At 42.7% G+C, this 16359-nt stretch overlaps 1 protein-coding gene across 1 annotated transcript; it reads left to right on the top strand.

Moving 5' to 3' along the window:
- The first annotated feature begins 306 nt into the window (after positions 1–306).
- DPH3 (diphthamide biosynthesis 3) lies at positions 307–7009 on the top strand. Its single transcript, XM_063444638.1, has 3 exons — positions 307–485; positions 2937–3011; positions 5493–7009. The coding sequence occupies exons 1-3, from the start codon at positions 378–380 to the stop codon at positions 5559–5561; spliced, it is 252 nt and encodes an 83-aa protein (XP_063300708.1). The 5' UTR covers positions 307–377; the 3' UTR covers positions 5562–7009.
- Positions 7010–16359: the final 9350 nt, after the last annotated feature.

Below are 16359 nucleotides of genomic sequence, written 5' to 3'. Positions count from 1 at the left end.
GTAACACTGATATTGATATTTATATGGTGTTTTGCACGAAATTGTGAATCTGCACAGTGCACATTTGATATTAACTATCATCTCCTCACAGGTTGCACTCCTGTCTGACTTGTCTCAGGTAGTATGACAATTCATGAAAGCAAAGGGTAAAAACAAGGCAAAAATAAAAAAACATGTTCATGAAAGCCGACGTGCGGCTAAAGCGCATGCTCATAATTCGAATCAAACTGCCAGTATCAAAGATGGTCGCCGCTGCCTCCTGCTGAGACGATGACGCCTTTAGTGCGCCGGTGCTCACATGTTCTACGAGCGACTCCTGGGAGTGTTAGCCGGTGAGTGTGCTGATCTGGCGGCAGGGCTGAGCACGGAGTGAGGGGATGTCCGTGTACCACGACGAGGTGGAGATCGAGGATTTCGAGTATGACGAAGACACGGAGACATATTACTACCCGTGTCCGTGCGGGGACAGGTTCGCCATCACCAAGGTAACAGCAACCTGAACTATCCACTACAGAACTATCCACTGCAGAACTATCCACTGCAGAACTATCCACTGCAGAGCTATCGACTGCAGAGCTATCCACTACAATACACAGAGAGCAGGGCTCCCACAGACAGTAACCTGTACAGTATGTCACACACCATGTAACACACAGGGTGTGCTGTGAACCTGACCCTGGCAGCATTTAGGTGAATGACATGATCTGGGTAGGGCTTTTAATAAGTCCTAAAAAAACTACTGTTTGAATAGCATGTCTGGTGTGACACGATTTTATATAAAACATACACATTTGTTTTGATTAATGGACAAATGTAATAAACTGCACAATAATTTAGACATAAGTGTCAGTGACAGTTTGACAAATCTCCCCTCATTGTTTTTGTGTTCAGTGATAGAAAAGTGCAAGTTTCATTATAATGATGACAGGATAAAGGAACACAGTACATACCAAAACAATAGAGTCCCTGGCACAAATAATTGTGCATAGTAGAAAAACTTTTGTTTTGGTATTTGTACTTTATTTGTGGGCAGCATTTCAGTCTACCAGGCAGCACCTCATTATTAATATATGTAGTTGTTTTTAATTGCACTTTTGTCAGTCATTTTGGTTATAAACATTACGTACATTAGATTAATTTTGCAACCCATTATTCAGTTTTAAAGGAATATTATATATTCAGGAAACCTGTATTCCTGACACTATAGTGTTTATTTAGCTTACCGACTCCCTGCGATGACATGGGAAAAGTGTTTTTACTCACTTTTTTTTCCTCCATCTGCACTGGTCTTGCTGCAGCTGGCTCTGCCTTTATGGCTAAGATCATCCGTCTTGATGATCTTAGCCAATCCAATGCATTCCCATTGGGAGGCTATTGCGCATGTGGTACAAAAGACTGCTCTGTGCCAGTCAGCATCTCCTCATAGAAATGCATTGAATCAGTACATCTCTGTGGAGCGTTTTAAAGTGTCTCGTGCAGAGCGTGATGATGCTGGACGCCAGAGCTGCCCGCTACTGCACTGAGATAGGAAGCACTTCTAGTGGCTGTCTGAGTGACTGCCGCTAGAGATGTTGTTAGGCAGTAATGTAAACACTGCCTTTTCTCGAAATAGGCAGTGTTTACAGAAACATGCATGCACGGACAGGCTATAGATGCCAGAACCACTACAGCAGTAGCTGTTCTGGTAACTATAGTGTCACTTTAAAAGTTATAAATTATAACAAAATAAATTCAGAAAAGCATCTTCACTAGATTATTCAAATGGTTTAAGAGGTCCTTCTATTACACCTAAGTAGGCAGCGCTGCTACACTGATTTAATGAATATTATTTGCATTTTTCAAGCTTTTTGAAACCCATCGATCTTGGGGACTGCGTTTGGGATCACAAAACAGGGTCATAATAACTACATTAAAGAACACTCCACATATAAAGCTTTTCAGCTTGCTTCTCAATGTGTTCTGTGTCTAGAGATTGTCATATTTGTGACCAAAGGTATGCAGCTGTTGCAGGCTTTTTTTTTTGTTTCATATTTGTTTCATATTCCCCAAAGAAAACATGCAGAATAAAATACAAGTACGGTTTCATTAGGGATACATAAACTAAATATGTTAAAGGGACACTATAGTCACTTGAACAACTTTAGCTTAATGAAGCAGTTTTGGTGTATAGAACATGCCCCTGCAGCCTCACTGCTCAATCCTCTGCCATTTAGGAGTTAAATCCCTTTGTTTTTGAACCCTAGTCACACCTCCCTGCATGTGACTTGCACAGCCTTCCATAAACACTTCCTGTAAAGAGAGCCCTATTCAGGCTTTCTTTATTGCAAGTTCTGTTTAATTAAGATTTTCTTATCCCCTGCTATGTTAATAGCTTGCTAGACCCTGCAAGAGCCTCCTGTATGTGATTAAAGTTCAATTTAGAGATTGAGATATAATTATTTAAGGTAAATTACATCTGTTTCAAAGTGAAACCAGTTTTTTTATTTCATGCAGGCTCTGTCAATCATAGCCAGGGGAGGTGTGGCCAAGGCTGCATAAACAGAAACAAAGTGATTTAACTCCTAAATGACAGTGAATTGAGCAGTGAAATTGCAGGGGGAATGATCTATACACTAAAACTGTTTTATTTAGCTGACTATAGTAATTTAGGTGACTATAGTGTTCCTTTAAGTAATACCTTTTCAGTGGACTGCTCCTTTAAAAATATGTATACAACATATCCCACTAACACAGAAATGATCACTTAGTTCATGCTGTTTATGCTTCTTTGTTTTTATATTTCAAATCATACTTTTCTGTAAGTGATAAAACTCCTCATTGTTTGTGGTGCAGTATTCCCCCATACTGTGGTCATCTGGAAAAAATGTTTGATTTCAATTTTACCATCTCTGTTTTGTTTGTCATATTATTCCTAATATAATATAATTTCTTTTCAGGAAGATCTGGAAAACGGAGAGGAAGTTGCCACTTGTCCCAGCTGTTCATTGATTGTAAGAGTTATCTATGACAAAGTGAGTAGCGAATGTATGAAAATATTTTAGTAATTCATATGGATTGATTCATTTTAAGTGTTGGATCTCCCCACATACCCCCCCCCCCCCCCCTTTTTAAATTAATTAAACAAAATGTATTACATGTTCTGTCAATTAACTTGTTATAGCACTTAGTAAGCTTTTTGATGCACATTAGTAGGTTTTCTTAAAGGTGTTTGCTTAAAGGAACACTAACATTAGAAATACAAGCAAGTGTTTCCAACACAAAAGGGTTTCCCTGGCTTTTTTCGATTTTTGGGCACTTAAAAAAAAGTTTTAATAAAAAAAGCTTTACTAACCTTTCTATGCTCGCTGTGCCAGCCTGCCTCTGGCCGCCACTACACACAGGCTAAGATCATCATTACTCAATGCTTCCCCGTATGGGGCTACTGTGCATGCATAACAATTGCTGCTCTATGCTTATTAGCATCTCCTCATAACGATACATTAATTCAATGCAGCGCGGTTGGCATCATTCAGAGCATAGCAATGCAGAAAATCTCTTCTGGAAAGATTGCAGTACTGCAACAGGATAGCCTATAGTGGCTGTCTGAGTGACAGTCCAATAGAGGCGTTAGTAGGAAGCAATGTATATACTGCTATTTCTCAGGAGAAAAAAAGGCTCCCCCGGCCGACGGCACAGGAGCCGAATGCACATGCGCGGCAAGTGCCGCTCGCGCATTCAAAGTGTCCATAGGAAAGCATTTCTCAAGGCTGTCCTATGGATGCTCTGCGCGATGGAGGCATAATATGCCTCTAGTGGCTGTCCGGAAGACAGCCACTAGAGGCTGGATTAACCCCAAATGTAAACATAGCAGTTTCTCTGAAACTGCTATGTTTGTATATGAAGGGTTAAAACCTGAGGGACCTGGCACCCAGATCACTTCATTGAGCTGAAGTGGTCTGGGTGACTATAGTGTCCCTTTAAGCTGAAAGTAATGCAGCCCAGTGTGTCAGAGGGGATATGGTAGCATTATACAAATGGGGCTAATACAAACCATTATCTTGAAATCTACTCATAAACAGAACTATACATAGGACACAAGCTCACACATTTAGACTGGAATACTGGAGATTCAGTCTAAGACAAAGGAAAAGTGTTTTTTACAGTAAGAACGGGAAGCAGCAAATATGTCTTAAGATGTGATTTAAATCAGTCTATACAGATGTTTTAACAGCAACTAGATTTGCAAAAACCTAATATTCAGTGATATAATTTTGTAATATGTGGAAATAAAATTATGTTTATAATAGAAGTCCATGGAAAGATCTGACTCCCTTTCTGGGGTTAAGAATTAATTATTTTCCTAGTTTGTTGCAAAGTTGGCAAGCGCTTAAAACTTGTTTTTTTGCCTTTTGGATCAACAGCAGTTGTGAAAAAGGCTAAACTTGCTGGACGCATGTCCTTTTTCAGCTTATGAAGCTATGTTAAATACAAAGCCTACTCTTCTTTATAAAGCACTCTTTTTTTCTGTGTAGCAAAAATATATTAGTTTGCAATTGTTAAAGGAATACTGTACTCACTGTATCAATTTCATCTAATTGAAGCTGGTATAGTGCATATGTCAGATACCATCTTGTAAGTACCCTTAAATGTTTTAGTTTAATGATTTGAAGGCTTGGAAGCAGACTTCAAGCCACGTTTACTTTAACTGAAGTGAACAGTACTTCAGATTATGATTCAGTTGCAAAAAAGATTAAGTTAAAGGACCACTATAGTGCCAGGAAAACATACTCGTTTTCCTGGCATTATAGTGCCCTGAGGGTGCCCCCACCCTCAGGGTCCCCCTCCCGCCGGGCTCTGGTGTGGTGTGAGGAAGGGGTTAAACTTACCTCTTTCTCCAGCGCCGGGCGGGGAGCTCTCCTCCTCCTCTCCGCCTCCGATTCTCCCTTTCGGCTGAATGTGCATGCGCGGCAAGAGCTGCGCGCGCATTCAGCCAGTCTCATAGGAAAGCATTTACAATGCTTTCCTATAGACGCTTGCGTGCTCTCACTGTGATTTCAGTGAGACAGCCACTAGAGGATTTGGAGGCTGGATTAACCCTAATATAAACATAGCAGTTTCTCTGAAACTGCTATGTTTATAATAAAAAGGGTTAATCCTAGAGGGACCTGGCACCCAGACCACTTCATTAAGCTGAAGTGGTCTGGGTGCCTAGAGTGGTCCTTTAATGATCATTTGTAAATTTGCATTCTAACAGATGCTTTCAGTTCAGCATTTTATCAATATTGGTGCTCTGTGAATCTTCTGAATTCTATACTTTTGTGTAGGGTTCAGATGTAAAAACACTGACTTTTAATCTGGGCACCGGATTTGGGCGATTGATGCAGATTCACTTGGGCTAAATATGAGAATTGCCATTGTATTTAGAATTCAGTCATTTTCAGTGTTTAATGAATAACCCTGTTCGGTATAAATCTCAAACCCTTGTGTTAAACCTTTTATTTGTTTGCTTATAGGATGAATTTATGCAAGGAGAAGTAGTAGCTGAACCGTTGCCAAAGAAAGCAGAATTGGTGAAGTGCTAAATATCTTCGTTATTGATCTTTTAGTGACACTGAGCCAGATCTCCAAGTTTGGACACTCACCGTTTGCCTTTATCTTTGGGAAAACTGTATCGATCAAAACACTTCAACTGACTTGCAAATGGATTAAGTTGTTTTATTAATGCCGGAAACACCTGAATAAACAATGACACAACTATAATTGTGTCCTGAAAAGACACAATTGGGCCATGGATTGGACAGGAACTGCCAAATTATTACAGATGTGGCATATAAAACTCACATAATTTGAGAGGTGTTGCGTTCAAACACAAATTGTCACCATATTATTATAGTTGGTATTTTCATGTTCTGTACTGCTCTCTTCTCAACATGTTAACAGGAGTGGATATTTTAATATTTTTTTTTTTTCTTGCAAGCAAATTATTTTTGTTGTATATCGAAGCTGAAACACAAAAGCTATTCTTTGGGATTTTGTTTTCTGTTATACAGATTGTAAACATTTACCCTGTTTAGATTTCCATCTAAGCTGATGCAATTTTATTTTTTTTAATCTAGAAAGATGTTGTTTTATAGTAAATACTGTTGTTGAGCAAACCCCTTTCACATCTCATTTGATGCAGGTGGAGCTGTACTTTGATGTATGTCACTGCAAATATTTGTTTTGAGGTTTATGTCATAGACAGACTGTACACAGTGCTCTCTCTAGGTTAATCATAAGTTTGTTTAACTTATATATAGTTTTGGACTAGTGCTTCAGAAAACGATCACTGTATAATTAACCACATTCAAGCAATAGATCTATTTTTTTAACATGTTCTCAGGCTTTATTCTAACACACTTTAATTGCCATGCTTAGTGGCAACCACCACTCAAGCCTCACTTTTTATTTTTTTCCCCTTTCCCCCTATAAAATTAAGTGGGTTGTTTCTTGTAGGCCTTGGTAAACATCATGTTTTATAATTTGTTTAAACTACAATGCCCATGATGTCTGTGAAAGTGACCATTGACTTGTCCAATGTAGCTTAAAGTCAATTGAACAGCTTGAGGTTGGCTACTCATGGTCTGCTTATTTTGTAAGAAGCAAAATAAATAGTTTGTGTCATGTATGTATGTTTACTATGGGCTTAGAAATAGATTGTAAGATTTTAAAAGATTGCATAGGATGTTTTATCTTGTCCTGGAGTCTACTTCTGTTTAAACATGTTTACAAATCCAAGAAAAGGATCAGAAAATTGAATTTTCAAGAAAATCTTGAGTTCTCCTGAATGGTGCCATTCTAAAAATATCATGTTGCAGCACCCTACTAAATTAGTAATATTCACTCAATGTGTAGTTGTTTGAAAGCCAAGCAATCCATATCTGCTAGAGAAAGGTTAACAGACTGGGCTAATTAATTCCAATTGTAGACATCAAGCGTGCAAAACTGGCAAAAAATATTTATTGATCTATATTTTTATATGTATTTATTTTAAAAAACAATAAATAAGATGTCAGATTTTATGAATTCATTTTGCTGTGCTTTTTTTAATTTAGTTTTTTGTTTTTCTCCTTTAAAGGGACACTATAGTCACCTGAACAACTTCAGCTTAATGAGGTTGTTTAGGTGAGTGCTACAGCTACCCGGAGCCTTTTTCTTGTAAGCACTGTATTTTCTGAGAAAATGCAGTGTTTACATTGGAAGCTTGGAACACCTCTTGTTGCAGTCAATCAGACGGCCACCAGAGGGACTTCCGAGTTCAGAGGCCCTAAAAAGGCCTCTCGTCCGATGCATTCTGGGTGAATGCATCAGACGGGCTATCAGCACACAAAGCACTGTGAACGCGCTTTGTGTGCTGACAGCCTGTCAGCACTGCTGTGGGCGTGGCTTCAGCTGACAGCTGAAGCCCGAACCCACAGGGATGCTGTCTGGCCACAATAGTGGTTGAAGGGAGGGGGGGGACGGACCTACTCTCCTCCCCCCCCCCCCCCCCCCGGCCCCCACCCCTGAGCGGTGAGTGGGGGCCCTAAAAATAAGGGTGGCACATACTGCCCCCCCGGCCCCCACCCCTGTGCGGCGGGTGGGGGCACTAAAATTATCAATAAGGGGGGACCTATTGTCCCCCCCCGGCCCCCACCCCTGTGCGGTGGGTGGGGGCCTTAAAATAAAAAATAAGGGGGGGACATACTGCCCCCCCCCCGGCCCCCACCCCCACCCCTGTGCGGCGGGTGGGGGCCCTAAAATTCACAATAAGGGGGGGGCCTACTGCCCCCCCCCCGGCCCCCACCCCTGAGCGGTGGGTGGGGGCCCTAAAATTCACAATAAGGGGGGGGACCTACTGCCCCCCCCCCCGGCCCCCACCCCTGAGCGGTGGGTGGGGGCCCTAAAATTCACAATAGGGGGGGGACCTACTGTCCCCCCCCGGCCCCCACCCCTGTGCGGCGGGTGGGGGCCCTAAAATTCACAATAAGGGGGGGGACCTACTGCCCCCCCCCGGCCCCCACCCCTGAGCGGTGGGTGGGGGCCCTAAAATTATCAATAGGGGGGGACCTATTGTCCCCCCCCGGCCCCCACCCCTGAGCGGTGGGTGGGGGCCCTAAATACAAAGGGGGTGGGGACCCTAGTTAACCCTCTCCCCCCCCCCCCCCCCCCAAAAAAAAAAAACTTATCTCCCTACCTACCCCCTCACCCTAAAAATAATGAGGGGGGACCCTTTAACTAAAAACCTGTAAAGAAAAAAAAAAAGATAAAAACAACTTACCATTCGATGTTTTCTTTCTTCTAAAATCTTCTTTCTTCAGCCCCAAAAAAGGCCAAATAAAAATCCATAATAACCGACGCAATAAAAAAAAAAAAAAAAAAAAACCCGAGCGCAAAAAAAATAATCCATCTTTACCCATGGAGGGCTCCGCGCAGACTGAGCTCCGCAGGGCGGGGGAAGGCTTATAAAGCCTTGCCCCGCCCTGCAATTAGGCTAAGAACACTCTGATTGGTGGGTTTAAGCCAATCAGAGTGCTCTTTGTCATTTTACAAGCGTGGGAAAGTTCTTTGGAATTTTCCCACGCTTGTAAAATGACACAGAGCAATGTGATTGGATGGCTTGAAATCCATCCAATCACAGTGCTCTTTGTCATTTTACAAGCGTGGGAAAGTTCTTTGGAATTTTCCCACGCTTGTAAAATGACACAGAGCAATGTGATTGGATGGCTTGAAATCCATCCAATCACAGTGCTCTTTGTCATTTTACAAGCGTGGGAAAGTTCTTTGGAATTTTCCCACGCTTGTAAAATGACACAGAGCACTGTGATTGGATGGATTTCAAGCCATCCAATCACATTGCTCTGTGTCATTTTACAAGCGTGGGAAAATTCCAAAGAACTTTCCCACGCTTGTAAAATGACACAGAGCACGGTGATTGGATGGCTTGAAATCCATCCAATCACAGTGCTCTTTGTCATTTTACAAGCGTGGGAAAATTCCAAAGAACTTTCCCACGCTTGTAAAATGACACAGAGCACTGTGATTGGATGGCTTGAAATCCATCCAATCACAGTGCTCTGTGTCATTTTACAAGCGTGGGAAAATTCCAAAGAACTTTCCCACGCTTGTAAAATGACAAAGAGCACTCTGATTGGCTTAAACCCACCAATCAGAGTGTTCTTAGCCTAATTGCAGGGCGGGGCAAGGCTTTATAAGCCTTCCCCCGCCCTGCGGAGCTCAGTCTGCGCGGAGCCCTCCTTGGGTGAAGATGGATTATTTTTTTTTGCGCTCGTTTTTTTTTTTTTTTTTTTTTAATTGCGTCGGTTATTATGGATTTTTATTTGGCCTTTTTGGGGGCTGAAGAAAGAAGATTTTAGAAGAAAGAAAACATCGAATGGTAAGTTGATTTTATCTCATTTTTTTTACAGGTTTTTAGTTAATGGTCCCCCCTCATTATTTTTAGGGTGAGGGGGGTAGGTAGGGAGATATTTTTTTTTGGGGGGGGGAGGGTTAACTAGGGTCCCCCCCCCCCTTTGTATTTAGGGCCCCCACCCACCGCTCAGGGGTGGGGGCCGGGGGGGGGACAATAGGTCCCCCCCCCTTATTGATAATTTTAGGGCCCCCACCCGCCGCTCAGGGGTGGGGGCCGGGGGGGGGGGACAGTAGGTCCCCCCCCCTTATTGATAATTTTAGGGCCCCCACCCGCCGCTCAGGGGTGGGGGCCGGGGGGGGGGACAGTAGGTCCCCCCCCCTTATTGATAATTTTAGGGCCCCCACCCGCCGCTCAGGGGTGGGGGCCGGGGGGGGGGGCAGTAGGTCCCCCCCCTCATTGATAATTGTAGGGCCCCCACCCGCCGCTCAGGGGTGGGGGCCGGGGGGGGACAGTAGGTCCCCCCCTCATTGATAATTTTAGGGCCCCCACCCGCCGCACAGGGGTGGGGGCCGGGGGGGGACAGTAGGTCCCCCCCTCATTGATAATTCTAGGGCCCCCACCCGCCGCACAGGGGTGGGGGCCGGGGGGGGGACAGTAGGTCCCCCCCCTCATTGATAATTTTAGGGCCCCCACCCGCCGCACAGGGGTGGGGGCCGGGGGGGGACAGTAGGTCCCCCCCTCATTGATAATTTTAGGGCCCCCACCCGCCGCACAGGGGTGGGGGCCGGGGGGGGGACAGTAGGTCCCCCCCCCTCATTGATAATTTTAGGGCCCCCACCCGCCGCACAGGGCGGGTGGGGGCCCTAAATTATTATTGATAATTTTAGAAAGCGAGCTGAGCTGTCAGTCAGACAGCTCAGCTCGCGAACGCGCATTCCGCGCACATGCGCGGTAAAGCGCTCAGGTTCTTCATAGGGCGGCATTCAATGCCGCTCTATGAAGAACGCGATTGGTCCAGCGCGAAGCCGTCCCATTGGGCCCCGCGATTTCGTCATTTTGACGAAAAAGGGGGCGCGGCCTAGCGGGGAGCTCGGCGCTGGAACGGAGGTAAGTTTTTAATATAAAAACACCGATTTTTTTTTTTTTAATGAATGAAAGTTCATATAAAAGCAAGAAGGAAGGCTGGGGGACCTGTCTTTCTTGCTTTTATATGGTGACTATAGAGTCCCTTTAACTTTAATAAACTGATTTGTGAACATATACCTTTTTTTTTTTTTGTGTCTGTGTCTGTGTCTGTGTCTGTGTCTGTCTGTGTGTGTGTAGCTGTCTATCACCTTGACAAAACAAAAAAAATAGTCTACTGGGGTGAATTAATAATCTGTTCATGCTGAGTGAAAGTTGCAATTCCTGTTGTATCAATACTTGCATTCATATTTGGCAACATGCTGCAATTTCTCAAAGGTTTGTAATTGTAAAGAATGTAGCTTTAAAAAAAAAGCTTTAGGTATGTAATTATCTGCCTGCTGATTCTTGCTGGTACATTTATTACACTTAAAGGGACATGCATCACTTTGAGACAACTGTAGTGGTAGTTTTGAATGACACAGTTGCATCACTCTGCAGGCTAAATAAAAGCTAATAAATATGCTGCTGCCTTTTTTTTTTTTTTTTTATCTTTTATTTGTTTACCTGCTTCTTTTTTATGAATACTGAAAAAGTGTATTGGGCATGCCTGACAGAGTTACACGTGCAACTGGAAGATTTATTCATCTTGAAAACATCCTGACTGAAAGAAGAGAGGGAGTCTGATCAGTATGATAATGCTCTGGTGTCTGGTTTCTCTTTCTGGCTGCCACACAATGATTACCTGTTTCTGTCATTAGTGGACTGGTCTGAAACTGTGATGGTTAAAGGGACACTAGGCACCCAGACCACTTCAGATCATTGAACTGGTCTGGGTTCGATGACCCTGTCCCCTTAAAGAGACACTATACTCACCACTACTATTGTAGTTGTTCTGGTGAGTATAGTCAGTCCCTGCAGGCTTTTTAATGTAAACACTGCCGTTTCAGAGAAAAACAGTATTTACATTACAGCCTAGCAACACATCTAGTGACCACTCTTCAGACAGCCACTAGAGGTGCTTCCTCGGTCAATACGGACGTTTAATGTCTCTGCGCTCTGCAATGCGTCTCTATAAGGAGATGCTGATTTGCCAGGGCAGCATTTTTCCCCTCTCCCTGTCTTCTTGGCTTAGAGCATAAGAATTGATGATTTCTGAGAAACTGCAATAATTACATTGCAGGGTTAAGGCTGCCTTTAGTGACTGTTAATCAGACATCCAATAGAGGTACTTGGTTGCCTAACTGACACTGGATGTCCTCATGCTCTGCAGGGAGATTGCTGCTAGAATCGGATAAGTACAGTAGTAACCCTTTGCTGGGGGGAGGAGGGGAGAGAGCGAAGTATAGTGTTAGGAATACAGATTTTTATTCCTAGCTCTATAGTATCCCTTTTTAGTTAGGGAGCAGTGGGAACTTAAGAAACATCCCTAGATTCCATTTCAGAAAAAATACTTCTGTGTTGCAAGACTGGCGACTCTATACAGGTTGACTTTAAAGGGACACTCCAGGCACCCAGAACACTTCTGCCCATTGGAGTGGTCTGTGTGCCAACTCCCATCACCCTTAACCCTGCAAGTGTAATTATTGCATTTTTTTTTATAAACTGCAATAATTACCTTGCAGGGTTATGTCCTCCTCTAGTGGCTGTCTAACCAGTCCAGGATTTAGGGATTACCTGGGTGTGTCTAAGGTGTTTTTTCTTTTTTTTTTTTTTCTTCCTTTTTCTAAACACCTTAGACACACCCAGGTAATCCTGGATTGGTAGGAGGTCTTTGAGAACCCCTGCACTAGAGGGACTATTTCCGATCTGGAGGTGTCATTGCTACCTGCGAACATACGCTCTGTTACCTCCCCACCCCCTTGGACCGGTGGGGTTGATCCCGATCCACTCCTGGGGGGGCCACCCAAACTTGGCGAGAAGGATTGGTGAAGCCCCCAGCAGTTACCCCCGGACAATCACTAATGCCATGGATCCTGTATCGCACGCGAGCGCCAGGTTTGAAAAACCTGCAACAACTCCTCATGACACCGGACACTGACGGGCATAGGCTGAGTGGAGCTGGGACTCATGGCTCTCTAATTTTTTTTTCCTCCTCATGTTTTTAGTCATAGGGAGACATAAATTTAGCTTTATCTATTGTGGTATCGAATATAATTTCGTATTACTCACCTATGGACCTACTGGGCTTCACGTTATTCCATCGCCCCTCAATTTAAATTAATAGATTATAAAGAAGTAACCCTCCTGGAAGGCTCACACTGTCCGTTAATCTATAATTTACCATAATCGTCATAATACTTTTCCACAATGCAATAATTCAAACTCAAACATGTCGTACTACAGTGTTTCTCACCTTATCTTATCATTCATGTCTAGCTACCTTAACCTTAGCTAACTTGTCTTTCAACAATGTCTAAATATGAAAATAAGGTCTTTATATGTCAGTTTTATGTAAAATTGTGCATGGTTCTCAAATGCCTTATACCTGTTTTTCTCTGAATTAAGTTTTGCATGCATATGCTGTTGGGGCATTCCAACCTTTGTATTGTCTTTTCTGCACTACAAAAATAAAGAATTATTAAAAAAAGAAAAGAAAAAAAGTATGTTTGTCCAGGCTTGTTATTTTTATTGGATTCCTACATCATATGGTAGATGCCTCCCCTGGTTTAAAATTAGGTTATAAGAACCTCTGTTTTCCTGTTTGCCCTGCTCTAGCTGTGCTTGCGGCTTCAGGCTGGAGGAGATGGAGATTGCTGTAACCATGGCTCTCTTGAGATTGTCTATGGGACCCTTGTGAATGATTAAGATGCCACAGGCATTAAGCACTGTGGCATATATGTGTGATGGCAATAGAGGGTTAATTAATAAAAAAAAAAAAAACCATTTAGTAGTTCAATTAAAGTTTAGTTTTAGTTCATGACCCCTAAGCAGTTGTTGAGCAGAGTGGGGACAAGTAACTGGGCAGTTTTAGGTGACTCAGCTGTTGCTGGGGGACAGGAGCTGTGAGGATTGGTGGCTGGCAGTGAGCCAGCAAAGCGCGGGAAAACAGGTAAGGATAAATTGAACTGAGCAGGTTAATTTCCTGTCAGCTGTTATTGACAGGACGGGAGAACCCCCAGCACCTCACCTGCTCCAGCCGCAGAATGTCTACAGAGGATTTGATGTCCTGCGTTGCTGAGATCCTGCGCTCGTCTGGAGGGGAATTCTGGATAAAGAACCGCCTCATCTCGGCGCCAGGGGCTTCCAGCGCTGTAAGGGAGCCTTCGGTAGAAGCATTCTGCCTTTCGGTTTTTTAAAAGAATGGCGGCAGGGCCCAGCCAAGGAAGAGACCAAGTTCATAAAGGCATGGATTCCAGTACAGCTGGAAAGGTTGCGGCCGTACCTTCAGGTGTATCCAAACAAGGAGAGAGCTAGGTTGTTGCTGAAAGGTTTTGAAGAAGGTTTTCTGATTCCAAGGTTTTATGGTTCAGGTTGTTTAGTAGTTAATAATTTAAAGTCGGTTTTGCAGGATGTTGAGGCTGTCAAAAAGAAGTTGCAAAAAGAGTTGGATTTAGTCAGAATTCCAGGGCCTTTTGATGAACCCGCTTTTGCTGAATTTCGCCTTTCTCCGCTGGGTTTAATTCCAAAAAAAGAGCCTGGGTCATTCAGGCTAATTCACCATTTGTCTTACCCCTCTGGTACGTCATTAAATGACGAATTCGATAAGGATACATGCTCAGTGACTTATGCGCATTTTGATGATGCACTCAGATGGGTAAGGAAATTAGGGCTGGGTGCACTAATGGCAAAGGTGGACATTAGGCTATTGCCGGTGCATCTGGAAGGTCAGCCTTTAGGCTATTGCCGTTGCATCTGGAAGGTTTTAATTCTCTGGGTTTTTCATTTCTGGGAAAGTTTTATTTTGATAAATGTTTGCCAATGGGATGGTCAATTTCCTGTTTTTATTTTGAAGTTTTTTCTTCCTTCCTAGAATGGGTAGTTAATTTGGAGACCGGTATATATTCTGTGGTGCACTATCTAGACAATTTTTTGTTCATTGGTCCTAGTTATAGTAGTGAATGTCATATGTTGTTGGAATTTTTCTGTAATTTAGCAAAATGGTTTGGCATCCCGCTAGCAGTTGAAAAAACGTTGGGACCTGTTGCAAGTCTGCAATTCTTAGGAATAACGATTGATTCATTGGTTTTTAATGTAAGCTGTCGACAGAAAAGGTTGCTAAGCTCAAGGAAAAAATCTTTTTTTTCTTGGCAAGCAAAAAAGCAAAAGTAAAGCAGTTTCAGTCATTGCTAGGCCTATTGGCATTTGCAAGTCGTATCATGCCTATAGGTAGAATTTTTTGTAGGCGTATGGTGCTGGCTTGCGCTAAGAAAAAAATCTGTTTACTGTTTTGTAAGAATATCAGCTGAAATTAAAAATGATTTGAAAGTGTGGAAAAAATTCTTGCAGCAGAATAATGGTTGTTCATTATTACAATCGGAGTTTCAAGTTTATGGAGACTTGGAATTATTTGTCGATGCTGCAGGGTCAGTCGGTTTTGGTATATACTGGAGAAAAAGATGGGCCTTTGCTTAGTGGCTGGATGATTGGATTGAGCAAGGATTAACCAAAAATTTAACGTTGTTGGAATTGTTTCCAATTGTGACAGCAATCTTGGTATGGAGAGAAGAGTTACAAAATAAACGGATACTATTCCACTGTGACAATAAGTCAGTGGTACAGGTCATTAATTCCATGCATGCTAAATTTTGCTTTGTTATTCATTTGTTGCGAAATTTACAGTTATTATTTTTACAACATAATATTTGGTTAAAAGCTGTACATATTCCAAGTAATGAGAATAAAATAGCTGACGCTATTTCTCGTTTTCAGCTCAACGCTTTCAGGAGCTTAGTCCCGGACGCAGAAGAAAAGAGTGTGGCATTGCCGAGCGGCCTGTGGCAATTGATATGGGAAGAGCAGGGCAATTTCTCATGAAAGCACTGGCACAAGGCACTTGGAGGGCTTATGTAGCAGCTTGAAACGAATGGTACAGGTTCCATAAGCTGATACGTGTGGATCCAGTGGGGGGAAACACTGAAGCATGTAAGGTGTATCAAGAAACGCCATTTCCAGAAGATTAGCAGGGGTATCATATTTTTTTACGGCTGTTAGGCAAACCAGTAGTAGTACAAGCATTTGTGATCAAACAATTGTTAAAGGGTTATTTTAAAAAGTTTCAAAGGGCGGATGTTAGGAGGCCTATCACATACTCAGTGTTAGGAGATCTGCTAGAGGTTTTAAACACTGTTTGTTATTCACAATTCGAAGTAAAGTTGTTTGCAGCAGCATTTTTGTTACGATTTTTTGCAGCACTCAGGATCAGCGAGCTGATCTCTTACAGTAAGTTCAAACTGTCCGGTTTACAGTTTGAGAATGTGCTGATAAGAGATGCAAAAGTTAATATCTGGTTGCAATCTTCTAAGACTGATCAAATGGGAAAAGGCAGATGGATTTATCTGGCAAGTATCAGGGAGGGCAGAGTTTGCCCAGTAGAGACACTGCGTGATTATCTAGCCGTTCGCCCACAGGTTCAAGGCCCACTGCTGGTGCATATATCCGGATCTCCGCTTACACGATTTCAATTTCAGAGGGTTTTGCAGTTATGTTTTAAAAAACTTGGCTATAGAGGAAAATTTACTATGCACTCTTTCAGAATAGGGGCAGCAACCGAAGCTGCAAACTTGGGTTTCGGAGCGGATGCTATAAAAAGAATTGGAAGATGGGAATCGAATTGTTTTAAGTTATATGTTAGGAATAATATGAATTAATGTATTTTCTTTCCCTAACTCTGTTATTATTTTCTTAGGTACCGTAACAAATGTTTG

Source organism: Pelobates fuscus, chromosome 1 (assembly GCF_036172605.1).
Source record: "Pelobates fuscus isolate aPelFus1 chromosome 1, aPelFus1.pri, whole genome shotgun sequence".
Taxonomy (NCBI): Eukaryota; Metazoa; Chordata; class Amphibia; order Anura; family Pelobatidae; genus Pelobates; species Pelobates fuscus.
This window is presented reverse-complemented; position numbering and strand designations above follow the sequence as displayed.